Below are 21,897 nucleotides of genomic sequence, written 5' to 3'. Positions count from 1 at the left end.
TTTATTGACACCAAAATTAATAATTTTCACTCATTTTGACCCAAATTATCGACACAATCTTTCCTTAAAATGCCAAATCTGTCCCAAATTCCAGTTTAATTGTGCTCTAGGGACCCTCAGGCATCTTCCCAGCAAGTTTCAAGCAATTTCATTTTTCGGCCAAATTTGAAAAAATTGTAAGGGGTTAGCCTTACTTTTTGATCAAATTTGGCCAAAAATTGACTTTTCTCCAAACAACTCAGAAATGTCTTTGGATGCAAGAGGAAGATCAATCCACCTTCAAACACTTAAAATATTGATGATTTGGGCAAAAATTACCGATTTATTGACACCAAAATTAATAATTTTCACTCATTTTGACCCAAATTATCGACGCAATCTTTCCTTAAAATGCCGAATCTGTCCCAAATTCCAGTTTAATTGTGCTCTAGGGACCCCCAGGCATCTTCCCAGCAAGTTTCAAGCAAATTCATTTTTCGGCCAAAATTGAAAAAAATTGTAAGGGGTTAGCCTTACTTTTTGATCAAATTTGGCCAAAAATTGACTTTTCTCCAAACAACTCAGAAATGTCTTTGGATGCAAGAGGAACATCAATCCACCTTCAAACACTTAAAATATTGATGATTTGGGAAAAATTACCGATTTATTGACACCAAAATTAATAATTTTCACTCATTTTGACCCAAATTATCGACACAATCTTTCCTTAAAATGCCAAATCTGTCCCAAATTCCAGTTCAATTGTGCTCTAGGGACCCTCAGGCATCTTCCTAGCAAGTTTCAAGCAATTTCATTGTAATGTTAAACCCCTTCCATTTTGTTTTCCAATTTGGCTGAAAAATGAAGTTTCTTAAAACTTGCTGGGAAGATGGCTCAGGGTCCCTAGAACACGTTTCCACACAACAAAAAAGGAAAGAACTCACACCTTCAAACAATTTTGAATTTCATAAGAGCAAATACAAACTTTATCATCTGCAGACATACAAGGTAGTCCCTCAACAAAATCACTTTTGCCTTGTAGTTGTATTATTGCAGAGAACAAATGTATACATTTCAGAGAATATTAAAAGCAAAAGAGAAGTATCCTCTCGGAGTAAAATAAAATTGCATGAGAAGAAAATGTAGAAATGTTAGACTGGTGAAAATGTTCACAAAGCAAGCACTGATGTAGAACCATGTCATGACATTTATATTATTTGAAACGGTGTGAAGTACCAGCACACAAACCTCCATTTTATTAAAGAGTCTGACTGGGCAATTGCTCTACATGCTCTGTTGCATGTCTGTATTTATCTATATGGTTTTATGATTTCAGTGTCAATTAACCCTTACCCTACTAGACTCTCCAACGCATGCCAATATGTGCCTCAAGAAAATCTCCTATGTTTTTTGCATGGCCCTCCAATATCTGCCATGTCATTTCAAGGGTAACTGGACAGGCACTCCAATACATGCCACAGAGAACAATGAGAGTCCTCTGATAACAAAGTGAGTGCCCCCAGCTGGTCAGTATCAGGCACCCTCCAGGGCCTCCAACTCCTGCCAATTGGAGCCTTCACTGCTACATCAAAGTATCCTCCAATAAACTGCAGCTGGAGGGCATTGGCATAACCAACTGACATGCAGTAAACTACCCTCAGAGAGTAAGGGTTAATGTTTAAACTGACAAGACATCACAATTCAATTGACAATTTCTACGACCTCAAGTCAGGCATTTGGTTTGGTAGCAATCACTGACTTTCTACTAACTGTATTGGCTGACAATGCCCATGAATGGAAGCAATGTCTGCCACATATCGAGTCACCAATGACAGACGGGCAGTAAGAATGCTTTTTAAAGAGTAGCTTGTATTGCATTTCTTCTTCAGAGATAAGCCGGCAAAAGTAAGAAGTATTTTTTTTACCAGCTTTTTGAGATTTAGACAATCCATTTCCATGGACTGGTCAACACGCAAAAAATAATTAATTATTAGGGAAATTATTGTTTAACTAAAACCTCAAATGTAGAACATGACTTTTTTGGGGAAGCGAGATGGCAGATCAGTTGCTTCAAACATTAGCTTACAATCCTTTTAATACTAAAGTTGACAGGGATTTAAAACAAATCCACAGGTATACTGATAAGTGATTGAATGCACGAACTCTGCTAAGTAGGAACGCTGTACAAATACACTTCAAGTATTTACACATACCTTTATACACTTTACACAAAGCTCGTTAAATAGTCTCAATATTTTGTACATTATAAATTTATAATTTTTTTTTATAAGAAAACGATCTCTTTTTGTTTCAACTTCACAAAAAATTTACATGCATTCAAAGGAAGCAAGTTTGGGGGCGGTTTATTAAAATGCAAAAATTGAAGACAATAAATTGCAAGCGTTCACTTTCGTTTTCATTGTTTGTTCCGAAAAGTTGTGATCAATTCCTTCCATTTTAGCAGAAAAGCACTAAAACAATCTTGCATATTGTGTCTTTTTGATTGAAAAGGGTAGACAAAAATTCAAATTCTCGTAGCTGTACGGTCTCTCAGGACTTGAAAGAGTCAATACTGATTATTCCATATTTCCCACACTTATTTCATTTTCTGGCTCAAAACACTACATTTGGCATAAAAAATGATTGTAGAGAAATATGAACAGATTTTTTCTCTTTACAAACAGAGAAACAATTCAGCAAATTTTCAGTAACTGTGCTTATGGCATCCTAGCAGCTAAAATTGCGTTAAATTTTGGAGTTCTTCACATGACTTCTAGACAAAACCTTTAACGATAACTAGCTAGTATACAAAAATTACCAATGAAAGATTTCCAAAAATGACAGGTTGGAGTTGAACTCACATCGTCGTGATGCCAGGTTTGGTGGACGCCCTAATTTGGTCCGATGAGAAGTACTTGATGAGAAGTACTTGAAACCAATTAGTCTACCACCAGCAAGCAGCTAAGTTAGTCTCAAACTTAGGTTCCAGAATTATTCCTCAAATTGCCAGAGCGGGTTGAACTCATTTCTCACAATCACGAATAACTTTAGACCTCTACCAGTGTTAACCTAATTGGTGCACAGATTATTTGCATTAGGTGCACCCCCAAAACGTTTCTTAGATGATCTTAGTGACCGCCCTGCTCACCAAAGGGTTAAACAAGAGACCATACTGACTTTCTCTTCCAGGCAAGCACATTTTCTGCTGTCAAGTTCCATAAAATTGGAACTTTCAGTATGTTTAGTGCCAAAATTGAAGGAAAAATGCCCAGTTGTGGATTTCGCAACATTCAGAGGGGTCACGATTTGAAGAGGGCCATCCACATTAAAATATGTCATGGCCATATTTTACAAAAAAACTCACAGCGTATCGCGCAAACTTTTATAAAAAGCTGTAACTATGGATGCATCTGAATCACATACTAGATTTTGTTTTAATGCCAATATCGATATAAATATCAATTTCAATATAAAAGAAGTGAAAAGTTATTTTAAAAAACAAAATGGCTTTCAATTGCTACTGAAATGAATGAAGAGCCTTGATTTCTGGATGGATCACTTGAGAACCAGATCAGGCTGAGTAGCCAAGTTATTCATGTGAGTTACTCTGGACTCTACCTTGTCACCCAGACGATTGTAGCGTTTCTGCAGGAATACTTCCAACTCCGCCTCACGCTTCTCTCTGTACATCAAATGGAAAAGCAAAACAGTCACGTTGATTTTTCAGCTCTGGCAGGAGCTTCTACACGTCATTTCATGGTCAGTCGGTAGGTTTCTCCCCGGAAAACTGACCAAAACAGGCCCCCTACATGTAAGTTTGCCATTTAATTAAGACTTTATTTTCAACGTCTTTTTCACCATATACCACCAAGATCTTGTAGTTCAGGAATATCTTAAAACATATCTTAACATGTCTTCCCAATTTTGAGAAATCTGCGTCTGAAGAACTGTAAACTATTTTGGACCACTCTATATATTTTTCCTACATGTGGACTTACAATTGTTTTTTAAATTCAATTTTTTTTGTGTAAAAGAGTACATTTACACTTTGATCCAAAGTATAAACCCACAGATGTTCAAAATACTACTTAAAACCAAGAAGTCAACCAAATGTCATGAAAAGCGACCAAAGGAAGTTACAACATAACATTTGGTGATCAAAATGGGGATTAAAGTGCATGGAACTCTCGACACCCAGTAATAGAAACGCAATGCAATGGTACATACCGTGGCACAGGCCCCGTACTGCTGACTGGGTTATTGTGAGCTGGAAGCTTGCTACCATATGGAAACTCATCACTGTAACATCAAGCCATAAGACAAATTCAACATTTCTCGACATTATTTTACTTATCTCATGGACTTGAGCAAACATAGAAAAGTGGGCCTATGATCTGTAAGACTTATGTTTCAATCATAGAGCTGTATTCAATTACTAGAACGCTGACTCATGTACAAAGTGATACCTGCTGGGCGCATCCATGTTAGTGTACAAACCTATGGAAAACTCACAATTTTGTACGGTTCTTTACCAGTTTTGGCTGGTAACCTGCTTTTATGAGCCAGTCTGTTTTTGTGCTAAGCAAATTTTTTGTGCTTAGCAGCGCCGTGAAATTGGCCCCTTACCTGTCTTTCCGGTCCGGTGCTTGTGTGTGTTGCACCAATGGGAATTCTGCATTGACCATGCCCGGAGCCAGACTAACTGCCTCAGGTTTCTCCTCAGCATCAGCCTCATCATCACTGAAAGAAAACCATGTCAACAATCAATCAATATGGATGATCTGATACACCGTGCCCTCTGGAGACGCGCACACAATAGTATGCATAGTATCTGCATTCATTCAGAAAGCACATACCAAAAACAATTGTTCCTAGAACATTGAATCACAATGAAAGATACCTAGCACAATTGTGTTTTAAACTGTAAAGCCCTGTTCATGTTTTCCTTGAACAATCGCATTGGGAATGCATGAAGTAAAGCACTTACGATTGATCTATAACATTGGGTTTGTCCTCAACTGGAAGTCCATCTAATAAGGAAGGGACGTCGCCTGGAAGAAGGTCTGTGCTAAAAGGATCCGTCCTGCCAGAAAATCACATCAAAAACATTATCCATGAATCTTTTAAATAATACTGCAACAGGTCCGTATTATACAAATAATTTCTCATGATTGAGTTCAGAGATCAAGCTGGCATCATTCATGTTAGCTACAGATGCAGCGGAGTCCACTGACAGTACTGAAGTTAAAATTCACGACAACTGGAATTTCTGAAGACATCAGTGGCACTCCTGACTAGGGCTATCCATTTTTGAATACTTAAGTATTCGTTTACTCGAATCTGTGTTTGACCAAATATTCGGATATTTGAAACCGCCAGTTGCAACTGTGTGCCGCGCTGGTCACAAGTTTCACACAGAGGGCGGCAGTTAAAATTGGAGCGCGGCGAAGCATATGGACCTGGAGTGTTTTGCAGTTAGTATTTTATAACCGTCAAAGGATAAGAACAATGAACGGCCGTCGACAAAACAGTTACAGTCGACAAAAAAGTGGCACGTGACAATAAAGCGTTACAACTTTACGGCAAAAAAATTATTCGAATATTCGGTTGATGATCGAATATTTGAATATTCGGTGGATGATCGAATATTTGAATATTCGGTTGATGATCGAATATTTGAATATTCGGTTGATGAACGAATATTGAATATTCTGTTGAACGAATATTTGAATATTCGGTTGATGATCGAATATTTGACTATTCGGTTGATGATCGAATATTTGAATATTCGGTTGATGATCGAATATTTGAATATTCGGTTGATGAACGAATATTTGAATATTTGGTTGATGAACGAATATTTGAATATTCGGATACTCGGGACAACCCTAATCCTGACAGAAGGCGTGAAGTCACGACTGCAGAATAGTGTTTATGTATTATAATTACGAGCTTCACTGCAGAAAACAATGCCATACAATTTCTTGGTTGAGATTTCTGTTAAAAAACTGAATAGGCAAATTGTTGAGCTTACCATCTGGGCACCCATACGTTGGTCAGTGTGGGTGTATTGGACAGGGACACCAGACCTTGGGATGGGAACTTCTTCCACTGCATTGTGCTGCGTATCACATCCTGTAAGGCACAAAAACGGCAAGAAATTTGTGAAATAATGTGGGGGAAAAATTTGGTCCAGAAGTGACGTAATGCATCACAAAGTCCATAGACGATCCGTCACTTCATGGCGCACCCGAAGATTTGAAAGAAGACAAATGAAATAATTAATGAAACATTGGAATATTAAGGAGTACATGAAACAATTTGGGGGCCGGGAAATAACCTGAGCAAATTCAGTCGAAAAGAAAACTCATGCAATCAATCAGGACCCAATCAACTTAATTCAATTAGTGCAACTATTAGGTTGAATCATCATGTCCAAGACTCGCACACCAGTACTCTGATGTTTTAAACTATCATTTGCTGTACAATGTGAATGTGTTAAGTCTATCCAGAAAATATACTCAGTAGGAGTCTAGTACACTGACAACACATAGTGCACAAGGAATCTTCTTATTTGCTGACCGACAACATGTAGCCAGAGTTTTTGTCTCCGCATGAGGATGTATTTTTTCTGGTCTTCAAAGGGATGGAATGCTGACGTTTTTTCAAAACATGATAAAGCCGGAATTCCAGCTACAGCCTGAAAACTAGCATCCCTGAGTCTTGGAGCAAAGACTAAGGTGCCTACCTCTCTGTCCAGGAACTTCTTGAGCGTAGTGCCGTGTTTATTGCTGGGATCCTTGTGGGTATATCTTGGCAGAGGGCAGAGATGGAAGTCAGCATCTACTTCAGCGTAGGGAAGAGGGGGCATGAAGACCTGCAGGCCAGGGGCTGGGTTCTAAATGAAAGATTCAAGGATAAAGTTCTATAAATGAGGATTTGTTTTCACATGAAAGGTCTATGCTGTGAAATTCAGTTGCCAATGCTGCAATGAAAACAAACAGTTGCCTTGCAGCAGATCTGACGTTCCTGTTAATATTCTTTCATTTTAAAATTTGGAACTTACAAATATGTGCAGAGGGGGGTAGTCAATAGGCCTGAACAGCGCCGATGGAGGCGTTAGCTCCACTGGTCCAGTCTCTCTCAATGCCAGCTCTATGGTCTCTTCTGGAGACACCCCTACATCGGAAATGGCCTGTTCCTTTGTCCATGCAGGCTCAGGGGCTGGAACATTGATTATCTCATCCTAGAGGGGTGAGGGTGGATTTGAGGGATAGATGCGATCAATTTACACAAATGCACAATATAAATACAACTCAACTTTAAAAGTGAATGCTATTTTACAGAACACATTCAGACTGCCCAGAATTTGAGTTTTGAACTGAAAGGAACCAATGATTTATGGTTTATGGATTGGCTTTTTGAGGTCAGTGAGTTTTGTAACTCATCGCTTCACCGGTTATTGTCATCGTGGCCAGCTGTTAGCTGGGTCACTGTAATTCGGCCTTTTAGATCATCATCCCTCAAGCCATTACTGTTCTTCCTTGCATAGGTTGGTGAATGCAGCTACATAAAGCAACTGGCGCAGATGCTAAAGATTGTGTGTCGGTAGACTAAATAGCTTGGTAATGTCATCTCAACAGAGAGTACTTCCTCAACGTAAGTCCTCAAAATTCGCCAGATTGGACAGAAGTCAAATTGTTAAAAGTTCTCAATGAAAAAAATTATTCACACCTTTCTGAAAACTTTTTTGTCACTTGTTTGGCAGTGAGACAGTCTGAATTCAAAACCAAATTTACATCATTTAAAGCAGTCATTTTCTATATAAAAGGGAAAAAACTTTCACTTAAAAAATCGTTAAGGGTGATTGCTTATTTTTTACCTCTGCACCGGTTCTCAGTGGTCTGATGAGCCTTGGTGGTACATAGCCACTGGATGCATCCTGGATGTTATGTGGGACGTAGCTCATGAGTCTGTATTGCTGTGGTACCTGCGGGAGTAACAAAAACACACATCAATGCTGACTTGACTCCTTAAAAGTGAAACGAAGTAACTAAAAGGTCTCTCTTCCCAATCAGAATGGGTAAAATCATAATAAAGTTCAGAAGTGTTTCACTAGAACAACCAGTGCCTTAAACAGTTACATGGTGTTTGAAATAGGGTAGCCGACAACTTCATGTCAAATTAGTCGAAAACTTTCTTCAAAGGTCTTTTTGTCTTTTTTCTAATTTACAATTTAATAGCTAAGAGAGAAAATTTAAAATCCTGAATCAACTTGCAAGTATTTACTGCGTGATTCTTCATGTACATGTATTAATTATGTAGTTTTAACCAAAATTAGAAACTACCTAACTGCTGAACAACTTTGAATAAATAATCTGCACATGTGCAACTGGGAATTGACAACACTGCATGAGATTTACATTACAAAAAGAAGTCGAAATAACCTAGAAATAATGTAGAAATACATGCCTCACGTTACAACAGTAGGTAACATAAAAACCACTGCAGTTGGTCATGTGCTTGGGATTGAAAGTTTCCCTGTTCATATGTTCACCGTCAAACTACTCTAAATGCGTCTGACAGCATGAAGGTCAGCGAGTGTGTAACATTTCTCATTGTGATCTCAATTCATACAGATCACTGTAACTTGGATTTATTCATCATCCCTTCAGCTGTCAGCTGTCAGTCGTAAGGGACGTTCAGAGTGATTTCAACGCTTTACCTTCAGATTGAAGAAAGGCACTTTTCTCTTGACAAACACTTCAGAGGACTTTGCAGGTACAATGCCCAGAGCATCAGGGGCCTGTTAGACAAAAAAGTTGACACAAAAAACTTCAACAGTGGGCATCATTAAAATGCTAGTGAGAATTGTAAAACCGTGGATTTTCTTTTATTGCTAATCTAAATTTAGTGGGAAAACAATATTTAAAAACAACTTGTCTTCTGACTTGACTTGACTTTTTTTTTTCTTGGGTCAGGAGCCCAGAATAGGGTAAGTAAGAAATGAGAAGGGATGCCCTAATAGCAAGCAAGACCGAGACTATACCATGTCATCCTTGAAGTCCGGCGCTGTGTAGGTAGGGAAGGCGTATGGTTGCACCTTCTCAGCATCAATGACTAAAGGGATATCCTTGATCTGGCTGTCCTGATCTTCACCATATGTGGCTGGTGGATGAGAAGACAACAGTTTCACTCATTTAAGAACCTCAAGTTTCTTAAATACATTAAACTTAAAACTTTTGACACAGTGTAAAACAGAGGAAATTTACAGACTTAAAGACCGAAAATTTCACTTCAGAAAGATGTTCCTAATCTCATTGTGCATGACTTATTGTGACCTGTGGTGCTGTATAACTGACTTGTGATGACCTGTGGTGATTTGTAATTGACTTGTGATGACCTGCGGTGACTTGTGACCGACTAGTAATAACCTGCAGTGACTTGTGACTGACTAATAATGACCTTTAGTGACTTGTGACGCCATCTGTAGTAACTTGTAACTGATATCTTATGAACTGTGATTTGTATTGGACTCGGGATGGACTTACAATGACCTGGGGTGATCTGCAAGTGACTAATAATGACCTGCGATGACCTGTAACTGACTTACGATGACCTGGGGTGATCTGCAAGTGACTAATAATGACCTGCGGTGACCTGTAACTGACTTACGATGACCTGGGGTGATCTGTAAGTGACTAATAATGACCTGTGGTGACCTGTAACTGACTTACGATGACCTGGGGTGATCTGTTAGTGACTAATAATGACCTGTGGTGACCTGTAACTGACTTACGATGACCTGGGGTGATCTGTAAGTGACTAATAATGACCTGTGGTGACCTGTAACTGACTTACGATGACCTGGGGTGATCTGTAAGTGACTAATAATGACCTGTGCTGACCTGTGACTGACTTACGATGACCTGGGGTGATCTGTAAGTGACTAATAATGACCTGTGCTGACCTGTGACTGACTTACGACCTGTGCTGACTTGTGATTGACTTATGACAACCGGTGGTGCCTTGTGACCAACTTACTGACATCTCTGCACATTTGCCAATAATGTTCGTCTCCGTACCTGATTGTTCCCTGCCAGCCCTGCCCGTCCTGTAATCCTCAATCAGTTTGCGGATCATCTTCCTCTTGCCTTCCACCCTCAGCTGGATAATGACCCTCATGGCAGCCTGCTGGAAGTGGCCCAAGGCTCGGTGCTTCATGGCCCAGGGGTCATTGGTGTAGGGGTCAAACATGGCTACCGGAGGGGGGATAGACTCTACCGTCCGGTGGGTGCGTCGCTGGGTGCAGGTGGTGCAGGACCGGTTGAACTCAATGTCTGGTAATGGGTCTCCTCTTTGGAACTGGAAAGGTTAATACCATCAATAAGAATGTGACTACTTCAAAATGTTGCGTCAAAAAAGGTTTTCTTAATCAATACTAGGACTTCAGATTATTTTTGGCTCAAAACGAAATGCAGTGCTCAACATGGAGGCGTTAGCTCCACTGGCCTGGTCTCTCTCAATGTTAACTCAATGGTCTCTTCTGAAGACACCCCCACATCCGAAATGGCCTGTTCCTTTGTCCATGCAGGCTCAGGGGCTGGAACATTGATTATCAATTCTACAGGGGTGAGCATGGATTTGAGGGACAGACGGAATAAATTTAAACACATGCACAACAACACACAAAAAATAAAGTTATGCCAGTGATTTAAACAAAAAATAATAAAAAATTGAAGTGCATGCTATTTTGAACTGAACGGAACCAATGATTTATGGTATATGGATTGGCTTTTGAGGTCAGTGAGTTTTTGTAACTCATCGCTTCACCGGTTATTGTCATCGTGGCCAGCTGTTAGCTGGGTCACTGTAATTCGGCCTTTTAGATCATCATCCCTCAAGCCTTTACTGTTATACTTTAAATAGGTTTTAAAAAAAAGAGAAGCCTGCACAGCGAGAAAAAGGATGAATACTTCAAACGTTTGTGACATTATGTGGGCTCTGGACCACATTGGAACTGTTTGCATAATCTGCCTGACAAATGTATTGATAAGAAGCTAAGAGAAGACTTACATGGTACTCCTTGACTGCTTCTTTTCTGCTCTGTAGGATCTCCTCTCTGGCTGTGGCAGTGATTTGATCTCTGCCCAGGTGAACTTGCCTGTAAACGAGGAATAAGAGGAAATAAGTTTCATCAGTTAAGATTTACAGGTGAAGATAAAATGTAATATACTACAAGCGCTAATCTCTCAACCTTGGACATATGCCAAGGTCAACCAGAAGGCGGGCCTGAGCAAAATTGGCCCCTTGATCCCCCACCACCCCAGATTCGCCTAGAGGCTGCAGGTGAGGGAGAGAGGATTGGTTTCAGAGTGACAGTGGGATATGAACTGATTACAGATTGAAATAACTTACCATCTGAGCTGATTTCTCCTCTCTGAAAGGACATCTTGCTTCACTTCATGATCAAATAGTGCTTCCTGTACATAAACACAACAAGTATTTCAACATTTAACTTGTGAACAACACGACCCTAACATTAACCCTAACACTGCCAAACACAACACAATGCATCGGGTGTAAAAGTCTGTGGGACCTTGCTGCATTGAGCCATCAACACCAGTGCATAAACGGCCAAGTCTGAGACAATGAGAGCTAGTCCCATTGAACAATACCACCGTCGTATCGTGCTGCATTGGCGACCACAGACTCTGAGGCAGTTTGGCCTTGAGACTTTTGACCTGATGAATCTTGCTACACTGGGCAGGCTTGTCATTTTGACAAGTATTGCATCTTGCTGCGTTTTGTGTGGTTTTCTGCGTTTTGTGGTTACCTTTTAGCCAAAATACCATAAGGAGTAGAATTAATAAGTTGTAGACAAATATCTTGTGCAGTTTAACAGCAATTCTTGTATCACAATCGGTAATGCTTTAGCTGTTGTCCACGCTTGTGAAGAGACAGTTATAGCAACTGCAGGTCCGATTTACTTTTTCGACAACACTGTGCACTATTTTAGGAAGGAATCTGTGGCTTTGAAAAAAATGCAAACATCTCACCTTTAACTGTCTGGTGTTAGGAACTGCATCTTGTTTTGCTAGAACAGCTGGAAAAGCAAGAGAAAAAGTAGAAGTCAAATACCAACAAATACTATACATACCACATAAGCTAGGCACCCCACTGCACCCAAGGGTTGTAGGAGATTCATGTGAAGTACAGTTGTGATTGCAGTGTAATATAGTATTAGATTACATTGATTACATCAATTTAGGTCACAGACATTACTCATGGCTGTGTGGTATGTGTTAAGCCCAGTTCATACTTCGTACGAATGCGAAAGCGAAACGAATTTGAAGTTATAAAACATTTGCTGCGAAATTCGCCCAAGTTGAAATATGTTCAACTTTTACGAATTTGCAGCGCAAATACTACTCATAACATCACAAATTCGCGTTTGCTTTTGCTTTCGCGCCGAGTATGAACCAGCCTAATGATCATTCCAGTCATCAACAACAATGTGAACATTCTATGTACGAGAACTTTGCCAAGATCAACCATATACTATGAAGAAGAAATGGTGTACGAAAAAAATGTGTATGTATGTGTGTTCACGAGTTGCTCGACCCCGAAGCAGGCAACAGGCGGCAAAGACGCCTCTCTCTCTCTGCCTAGCGGTCGAGGCGAAGGCTCGTTATCTATATTCAGTGGACAGTATTTATACTTGCTCAGTGACAGTTAGTGATTCAGTCAGTTAGAGGAAAAGAATCTAGCCCTTCTGGTCCAGCAACAATTATTAAGCCTAACCCATCTTACCTTCCCTGAGCTCCTTAGCCCTCAGCTTGCCAGCCTGCTGCATCAGGACCGTGTTCACTGAATGCTGAGTGTCTAGGTTGCTTGGGAAGCGTACCCCATCCCTCTCAATCTCCTTGGAGGTAGCCAGAGCATCACGGGAGCTGGTCCGGTTCCTGCTCTTGGTGCGTTTCTTCCTGCGCGCCATGGCCACGGGGGAGATGGAATGGGGGTCTAGGAGGGAGTCACTGGGCCTGGAGGCGTGGCCGTTGCAACGAGCGGCCATCTCAGCTCTACAAAATTAGAATGTGATAAATAACATTTGAGAAGAACTCACCTTGAATTGGATTTTACAAATAATACATGTAGATTATTCATAGTTGGTAACCAATGGCAGAATGGTATTCTTACTTTTCTTTTCAAATTGAGGATTACTTGAATAAATCTTCTGGAGGAAAACAGTGGAATCGCAAAGTCAAAACAAACTTTTCTTTTTGAAGCAACCAATATAGTTCATGCACTCGATTGTTTAACAAGTCATTAAAACATTAGTTTAGCTTAGTTACTAGTGGAGGGAAATGTTTTTGACTTACTCAGCTAGTCCTGGAGCTGAGGACCCCGACACCAAGCACACTAAAGGTTTGGAATTGAACTGTGACGTCACCAGCTGGAGTTTCATCAGCGCCGTACTGAACTCTGTCGGGGCAAAGGTCACGGTGATGTTGACCTCACTGTTGCCGGGGACGATGCCGCTCATCGGCTCAACGGTGAAGGCTGGGTGGGGTTGGAGGAAAGTCAGCTGGAACTCAAAGTCCACGGGAGCGTCGCAGCGCAGAGGTATCACTCTTGTACGGCTGGTGAAATTATAAAAAATGTGTTACTCCACTGAATAGGAATTTGTTGTTTTAACTACTTCACGTCGGATGACTTATATACACACAAAGTTTCCGCGGTATTCGAAATGGATGAAGGATAAACACGAAACGAGTGAGGCCAGAAATATCTGTTTGCGACCTGCTTACAGCAAGCTAGGCTGGAAATATCAGGGTGTGCTATTCATATATTGCTATTTCATATTTAACTCCAAATAGTTTGTGTTTACCTCTCTGAGATGGAGACTGGAGGGAACTTGATGACTTCAGGGAACTCAGCGGTGCTCATAGCAGGATATGCATGCACAGGTACCAGCAAGTTCTCCTCATCCTGTTAAGAAATAGCACCAATAATAAATGTGCAAGCTATTGACAACAATTCTAGAGACAACTACAAACTGTTCATAATGAATGCCAGTACGACTTCCTTCTGTGCTTGTGATCACAAAATAAGACAAAACCACAAGTGACTCTGGGTAAGAAATGATCCTGATGGAGTCGAGAAGTTAGATTGTCCAAATTCCATTCACATTTGCAAACATTCAAAATTATCCTTTCATGAACAGCACAATCTCCGGTTCCTGAATGGAGGCCACATTGAACATCCACTTGCCTCTCTCCACCCAGGAGTATAAATGGGTACCGACATTAGCTGGGCAGTAACCAGCGATGGACCGGCATCCAATCCAGGGGGAATAGACATATCCTCGGTTTGTTTTATGCCAAGGAAACCGGAGATAAACTCTGGCCTGATAAACTTTATTGGCTCGCAACTTACTTACTGAACACTACCGGGCTGTCGAGAGGATTGATGACAGAGAATTGGTGGTTTCACTTTTCACTTGAGTACTCCATGCGAAAACACCATGTGGAAGACTTTCTTTTGAGAAGACGTGTGGTTCTAAAAACAACCAACCGATGCTTTTCAGAACTACACATTTTCCAAAAGAGAGATTCTTCCACATGGTGTTACCGCAAAGCCTAGTTTCTAGCACTGACAATACCCAACTATGACCTACCTGGCAATGGATCCTGATGCAGTCGTAGTAGTAACGCCACTCATCTGGTCTGAACTCCACCTCTACCTCCACTGCCATGCCGGGTACCAGCCGATCCCGCTTGGCGTACCAGGCCTTGAAGTAGCGCGTCGACGGAGGAATGATGTGCATGTTCTGACACTCAGATGAGATGTTGATTAAACGCTGTGGTTGTAATACAAAAACAAAGAAATGACACGTTTGACCAGCTATCAGTTCAAATCACTGCATCCAACTGTTTTGGACAATAAGGATGTAATGATTACACGTTTGAACATTTAAACAAAAAAAAATAACTTTGTTTACCAGTTTTGCGAAACGTTTGCACCAATCACGCTTTTTAAAAAAGTGACATTTGGTTTACTCAATGTTGCACATTTGATAAAGAATCAAGGATGCCTTTAAAACCCATTTAATTTAACAAGAATTAACTTCAAAGCTGACTTTTACAAATGTTGCTATCTGGCAGGGTTAGGGTCATTTATACAATGCCTAAATAGATCCCCGTCATCTGATTGGTTGGTCATTGATCACTTGTCATTGAATTATTCATATCAACACAGGGCGCGGCCAGGCGGCAAAAATAGAAGTTCCATTCTGCGGTAAATGGAAGTTCCATTGCGTGGTCACACTATTGGCGGCTCTGACTAATCAGATGATGAGGATTTATTCAGGTGTATAAAACAAATAATGAGTGTCTCACATTCATGCAATGGAAAGAATAATTTCATTCGGTGAAAGACAGCATGTTCCATTCCACTCGGCTTTGCCTCGTGGAATGGAACACTCCCTCCGTCACCTCATGAAATTATTCTTACCACTGCACTAACAAATATTCACTATTTGTATAAAATATTTTGACGCGAAGATCAGCTTCAGTCGAGTATTAACTCACCAGTATCTGCTTATGCACTTTGCCAGGCTCAAATCCTGTGAAGTGGACTGCCGACGGCTCTGCCTGAACAACAGAGTTGTGGGACACCTTGTGGAACATTTCTACAAAGCAAACAAATTACAGGAACGGGATTTATAACATTCAACTTTCTAAACTGTTTTCTCTTTAATGCTCCAGTGTCACTGAACCGTTTCTTTGAGACAATTACATTTCATAACATATTAAATGCGTTTCCCACAGGAAAAATAATGTTATCTCGAAAAGGCCTACCTCTATTATTTGAATAAACATTCCAGTCAAATTTGATACGTGGTTAAAGTACCATTTGTAAACATTGGATGATTATTCGTGGCTAGGGTTATTAGGGCTATTTTGACATTTGTATAATTCAGGTTAAAAAAAATTTAAAATTAAGTTATAGAATCATTCATTGATCATTCTTTCTACTTCAAAAATCAGTTTGCTGTTGGGTTTTTTTTGGCAAACCAAATGCGGTATTTCACATGACGTCACAGGCCAGTGGTCATCCACATGCCTGCCAACCCAGACTGGGACCGTGAGTGCATAAAAACGTGCAAAATTACTACTGACGTTTTTTTACTCACCATTAGGCTAATTAATGCCCACACGACACATACATCAAAATGATAAAGTTGCAAGCATGTCATCTGCGAAATTTGAGACCTTAAATCCAATTTTAAAGCAAGGTTTTGGCAGTTCAAAAACCATCCACGTCATTCTCCATGCTCTGGAAATATGTGCTTGATTCCCAAGGTATTCTGGGTAGGTGTAGGAAGAGCCTTGCAGCTTACTTGTTTTTTAATCAATGGCCAAATGAACATAGCGCCCTCTGCTAAAAAATGAAACATTTTTGCATTCACTCAGATCAACAAGAGGGCGCTGTTTTATCTACACGATGAAAATGTTATAGCTGAGGAGTCTTTTTGCACAATGCATTGCACTACACATCAACGTGATGTCTCACGTATGGATTTCGATAACTCTCTGCAAAATTAGAATTAAAAGCTGAATTTTTGGTGATGCAATGCTCACAACAGCAACTTTGCTAGGCAGAAGTTTCGGGGATTATTGAAGAAACTGTAGTGAGTAAGAAGTTTGCAAATTTGATTCACACTGGTTTTATCATGCAGCACAAACTTTTGCACGATATGGATACCTTAAGTTTTGGGACTCTCATACACAGTATTGAGAGTCCCAAATTTTCGGACTACTGCCAACCCAACATATTGGAAGTCTACGGTTGCAGACTAGCAAATAAACTGCCATATAGACCACAGTAATAAAATACAAGCATATTAAGAAAAGCTTATCTCCAATTGAACGTACGCGTGTCCAGCAGATGGTTGGGCACCGGTCTGGCCTTCTGGGGTGCTACCAGGGAGTCCATCTCCGGCATGACGATGCCGTTAGTGCGCATCCCTGGCAGGTGATTATTGCCAGCCATGGTTGAAGGGTTAGCTTGGCTCAAGGGTGTCGCCAATGCCATGGTTGCATCTTCAAATCCTTGCTGGAAGCTGGAGATAATATATCTGGCTACTACTTGGAAGATGGGATCGTTGGCACCCCAAATGGTTCTGTTGAAAAAAGTACAAATTTCAATTGTAAAACTTGAGAGTTGACACATCTTCATGAAGGGAATTAACCCTAACCCCCTTGGCCCTCTGGCTAGGATGCAACCTCAATCCTGCAAAATCCTCCAACTGCCACCAAGAAAAAATTGGATTCAGCCTCAATCCTCAAAATCATCCGTTATTTCTTGAATTTAGTCTGTGAAGGATAACCACTGCCTCAATCCTCCAAAATCCTCTGCCAATTACTGCTATGGTTTAAGGCAGTGCAAATGGCCTTTAGAACTTGCAGTCCGGATGAAATACCAGAAAAACACAGGGCTGATTTATGCATGGCTGAACATGACTAATTGCAGGATATGACCATTATGTCACCTACTAAACTAGTTGGCGACGTTCTCAATAACAGGCATGCAACTGGGAATTTAGAAAAAAACGAGGAAACTCCAAATCACACAAGACTTTGTACAGTATTTTTTAATTTGTAATGGCATTCATTAGATTTATTTTTAGTAAATTATAAGTAAAAAACGAGGAAATCAGCGGATCCGAGGAAAAGTTACATGCCTGCAATAAACTGTATGACATAGGGCAGGGTTTTGATTTTTTTGAGGGAAATTTGGGGGTAAAATGACGATGACAGTGCGTTCTACTCCTAGAACTATGAGGCTCCGCGTGAGCGGAGCCTCATAGATCAAGAAGCCCGCAAAATTGCCTGCAGCACAAAACACTAATAAAGTACAAAAACGTCCATCAAAATGCAGCCATTTCACACAGAACCGCTGCACAGTTTGCCCCTATACTCCGTACTTTATCTCTTGACATACTCACGTATCTTGTGCGGAACTAACATAGGTGGATTCTGTCGGTTTTTAGGCCAAAATGATGAAAAATATGCCCTTTCCGCATTGAGCCAACCTGACACTTGAAACGTGCACGCATATGATCGAGCGATGATTTTCGGTTCGCTCGGAGCGCGCCGCGGGGGGTACGGTACAAGCACGTCATTTCGCTTGTACCGTACCCCCCGCGGCGCGCTCCGAGCGAACCGAAAATCATCGCTCGATCATATGCGTGCACGTTTCAAGTGTCAGGTTGGCTCAGTGCGGAAAGGGCATATTTTTCATCATTTTGGCCTAAAAACCGACAGAATCCACCTATGTTAGTTCCGCACAAGATACGTGAGTATGTCAAGAGATAAAGTACGGAGTATAGGGGCAAACTTAGCCCCACTAGTGTGGCCGTCGGTATGCTGCGCTGAACCTTTGGCCACACACCGTGGTACCGCGCGCTACTGAGGACGAAGTTTTTCATAAAATTCAGGGCAGTTTCTTACATTTTCAGTTTCTTACTTTCTTATGGTTGTATTCAATGATGTCTCCTATCACTTCTGGGATGCTCAGCATGTGCTTAGATCTAATGATGTTCCATTTTCCGAGATATTCTTCAATCTTTCTGGAGCCCATAATTATGCACTCGTGAAACGTCGTCTGGTGGTGGCAGCCATTTTGAATGTGACAAGAGATGACCTCAAGCTGTGACGTCGCGTTTATGCAAATTGCTTGTCGAGCGCGCGAGGGCGCGAGTTGCAAATGCGACGGCTGTTTCCTGTGCCGTAGATCCTGAATAGAGATCGGTACACGTGGCCCCCTGACGATAAATGCATGGTACAGGAAACAGCCGTCGCATTTGCAACTCGCGCCCTCGCGCGCTCGACAAGCAATTTGCATACACGCGACGTCACAGCTTGAGGTCATCTCTTGTCCCATTCAAAATGGCTGCCATCACCAGACGTTTCACGAGTGCATATGGACTCCAGAAAGATTGAAGAATATCTCGGAAAATGGAACATCATTAGACCTAAGCACATGCTAAGCATCCCACAAGTGATAGGAGACATCATAGAATACAACCATAAGAAAGTAAGAAACTGAAAATGTAAGAAACTGCCCTGAATTTTATGAAAAACTTCGTCCTCAGTAGCGCGCGGTACCACGGTGTGTGGCCAAAGGTTCAGCGCAGCATACCGACGGCCACACTAGTGGGGCTAGGGCAAACTGTGCAGCGGTTCTGTGTGAAATGGCTGCATTTTGATGGACGTTTTTGTACTTTATTAGTGTTTTGTGCTGCAGGCAATTTTGCGGGCTTCTTGATCTATGAGGCTCCGCTCACGCGGAGCCTCATACTCCGTTCAACATGCGGTACTGTCATGGACCGTCGGCACGCACGGCGTGCTGAATCACAAGGCACAAATCACACAGGAGTTTAGAATTTAGAAAAGTCTGGTTTTGACTGTCAAGTTGATTTTTGAGCAATCAAAAACGTTTTTGACTCTAATTTAATCAAAACAAAACAGGGGCCCTATACTTCACGATCGCCATAATTTTCACGTATTTGATGCAATGGTTACTAGCATGGTAAAACTTTTTCAGTGAAAATTCATCTGCCTCGGGTATTTGTCGTGATAAAAGCGAATTATTACAGAAATCCAAAAAGCAACCTAATCCGAAAACTACACATACACTTACCAAATTTCGTACTTGTTATTAACACATCAAACGTTGTCAAAAGCAAAAAATTAATCGTACGCAAATGCACAGCGACGGGGATATTTTCCCATTCATGTCTTTGACATTTTACACCACTGGTTCACCGTTTAGATCTTCATTTCTGCAAGAACAGAGCAGAAATTGCGGCTGAGTACCAGTGAAGCAAAAGGTTACCTGGGAATCGACAAATCACCCCTTATATTTATGCACCAACAAAATAGTTCCTTAATTGTGTGTTAAGATGTAGGCCAACATCAGACGGAATAAACTTGAAAAACGACAATTATAAACATTTAAAACGTTCTGCATAGGTTCTCATTATAACAAGAAAATGTATCAAAGAATGGTTTTACTGCTGCTTAATTAAAAGACTGTTATAGTTCCCATGACGATAATCTGGTTACTGCCGCATATGACTGCTATGACAATATATAGGAGACGAGGGATCTGCCAACCAGACTTGATAAGTAATTCCATCAATAGAGCGCAAACAAGTCAAACACAATACTGTGCGCTTTAAGCGTCGCAATTTCTTTGCAACGTTTATCACCCGGCAAAGTTCAAATTTCAATCCTTGGGGCTTACATTACAAAAATCGCCGTTAACCATTCAATACTAATGGGAAGATGCAGAGGTTCTGCATATGCCGTTCAAAAGTGGACAGCTGCATAAATATTTTCTGCCAACATATAAATAGCATAAAAGCAGCAAATGAAAAATTACCACTTTTGAACCACCGTGACCATGAACGTTCAACCTGCTTTTCTGGTGGCAGAAAAGCAGATAGTCATTTTTGAACCACCGTGGCTGCTCTCTCGGAAGGCAGGGGAAAAAATAGAAGTATAGTTCAATCGGCTTTTCTATTTGTTGTAAGAGAAAAGGCGATGTCCATTTTTAAACCATTGTAGTGTATGGGTAAAAAGTAAAATCTGCTTTTCCGTATAGCAGAAAAGTATAGAGAAATGAATTTTACAAAAAACGTTAAATCTGATTTTATCCTTTTCTGTTAGCAGAAAAGCAAATGTCCACTTTTGAAACTCAATATACCTGAATCGAAGTCTTATTTCATCACCGTTTTCACAAAGAGCCACACATTTTATTTCAAGAAATACAAAATGGATTAAATTGAAATTTGGTGCAATTAGTTTTCACGATGTGTAGCATAAGTAGTTTGAATGGCGTGAGAAACCGTGGAGCTATAAATATGATATGATCGTAACAATCTAGTGTTTTAAACGTTAAAAATCCATGTTGACTTCCATTAGGATTGTACTTGTTGCAAATAAAACCCTGTGTTACAATCATGATATCTGATTATTTGACGTTTTTTTAATGAAATTAAATCTTTTGATGTCAAACATCATGACAAATGAGTGTGCGAAAATTCAGTTTAATGTAACGTGTATTTCTTGAATTGTTGGCCCCAACTCGAGTTTGGTGGAGATCGAGACCACTATAATAGAGGGCGCGCCATATAAATAGTGGTCTCAACAACGCATCAACACACATGCTGCACAACTGAACAAAAAGAACAACCTCGTTTCCGATGAACTACTCAAGAAATACAAAATGGATTAAATTGAAATTTGGTGCAATTAGTTTTCACGATGTGTAGCATAAGTAGTTTGAATGGCGTGAGAAACCGTGTAGCTATAAATATTTTATGATCGTAACAATCTAGTGTTTGAAACGTTAAAAATCCATGTTGACTTCCATTAGGATTGTACTTGTCGCAAATAAAACCCTGTATTGTTACGGTCATAATATCTTGATTATTTGACGTCTTTTTATGAAATTAAATCTTTTGATGTCAAACATCATGACAAATGAGTGTGCGAAAATTCACATTTTTATTCCGAGTCGCATTTGCATAGCATCCGTGTGCGTGCACCATTTCTAACTGGCCCATAATAATGTTGATATACCCCTAACGTGGCGCGGTCCCAGTTCATTGCGCACTTATTTTTTCTCCTTCGGAGCAAATTATAAATTTTACATCGGTATTCTTGCAAAGCCTTCTAAATAAAGGGGTTGAATTGGCAACACTGCACGAACGAAACCGGACGAAAGTGTGCATCAAATAGACGTTGTCAATGTGGGCTGATTCATTTGCTATCCTCAAGCGTAAATGGCCTATAGTCCTTTTTGATACATAAAACATTTTAAATTATTGAAAGGTTCATAATA

At 40.4% G+C, this 21,897-nt stretch overlaps 1 protein-coding gene across 1 annotated transcript; it reads right to left on the bottom strand.

Moving 5' to 3' along the window:
- Positions 1-3,419: 3,419 nt before the first annotated feature.
- LOC119719307 (cilia- and flagella-associated protein 221-like) lies at positions 3,420-19,850 on the bottom strand. The gene is made up of 21 exons (XM_038188714.1): positions 19,690-19,850; positions 16,920-17,167; positions 15,573-15,673; positions 14,660-14,842; positions 13,871-13,971; positions 13,362-13,622; positions 12,793-13,061; positions 12,039-12,085; positions 11,398-11,462; positions 11,056-11,143; positions 10,065-10,344; positions 9,029-9,147; positions 8,705-8,785; positions 7,862-7,969; positions 7,046-7,225; positions 6,728-6,877; positions 6,014-6,114; positions 4,967-5,062; positions 4,606-4,719; positions 4,207-4,278; positions 3,420-3,661 (listed from the first exon to the last, which is right to left on the bottom strand). The coding sequence occupies exons 2-21, from the start codon at positions 17,077-17,079 to the stop codon at positions 3,535-3,537; spliced, it is 2,703 nt and encodes a 900-aa protein (XP_038044642.1). The 5' UTR covers positions 17,080-17,167; positions 19,690-19,850; the 3' UTR covers positions 3,420-3,534.
- Positions 19,851-21,897: the final 2,047 nt, after the last annotated feature.

Source organism: Patiria miniata, unplaced genomic scaffold (genome assembly GCF_015706575.1).
Source record: "Patiria miniata isolate m_02_andy unplaced genomic scaffold, ASM1570657v1 HiC_scaffold_8, whole genome shotgun sequence".
NCBI classification, from domain to species: domain Eukaryota; kingdom Metazoa; phylum Echinodermata; class Asteroidea; order Valvatida; family Asterinidae; genus Patiria; species Patiria miniata.
This window is presented reverse-complemented; position numbering and strand designations above follow the sequence as displayed.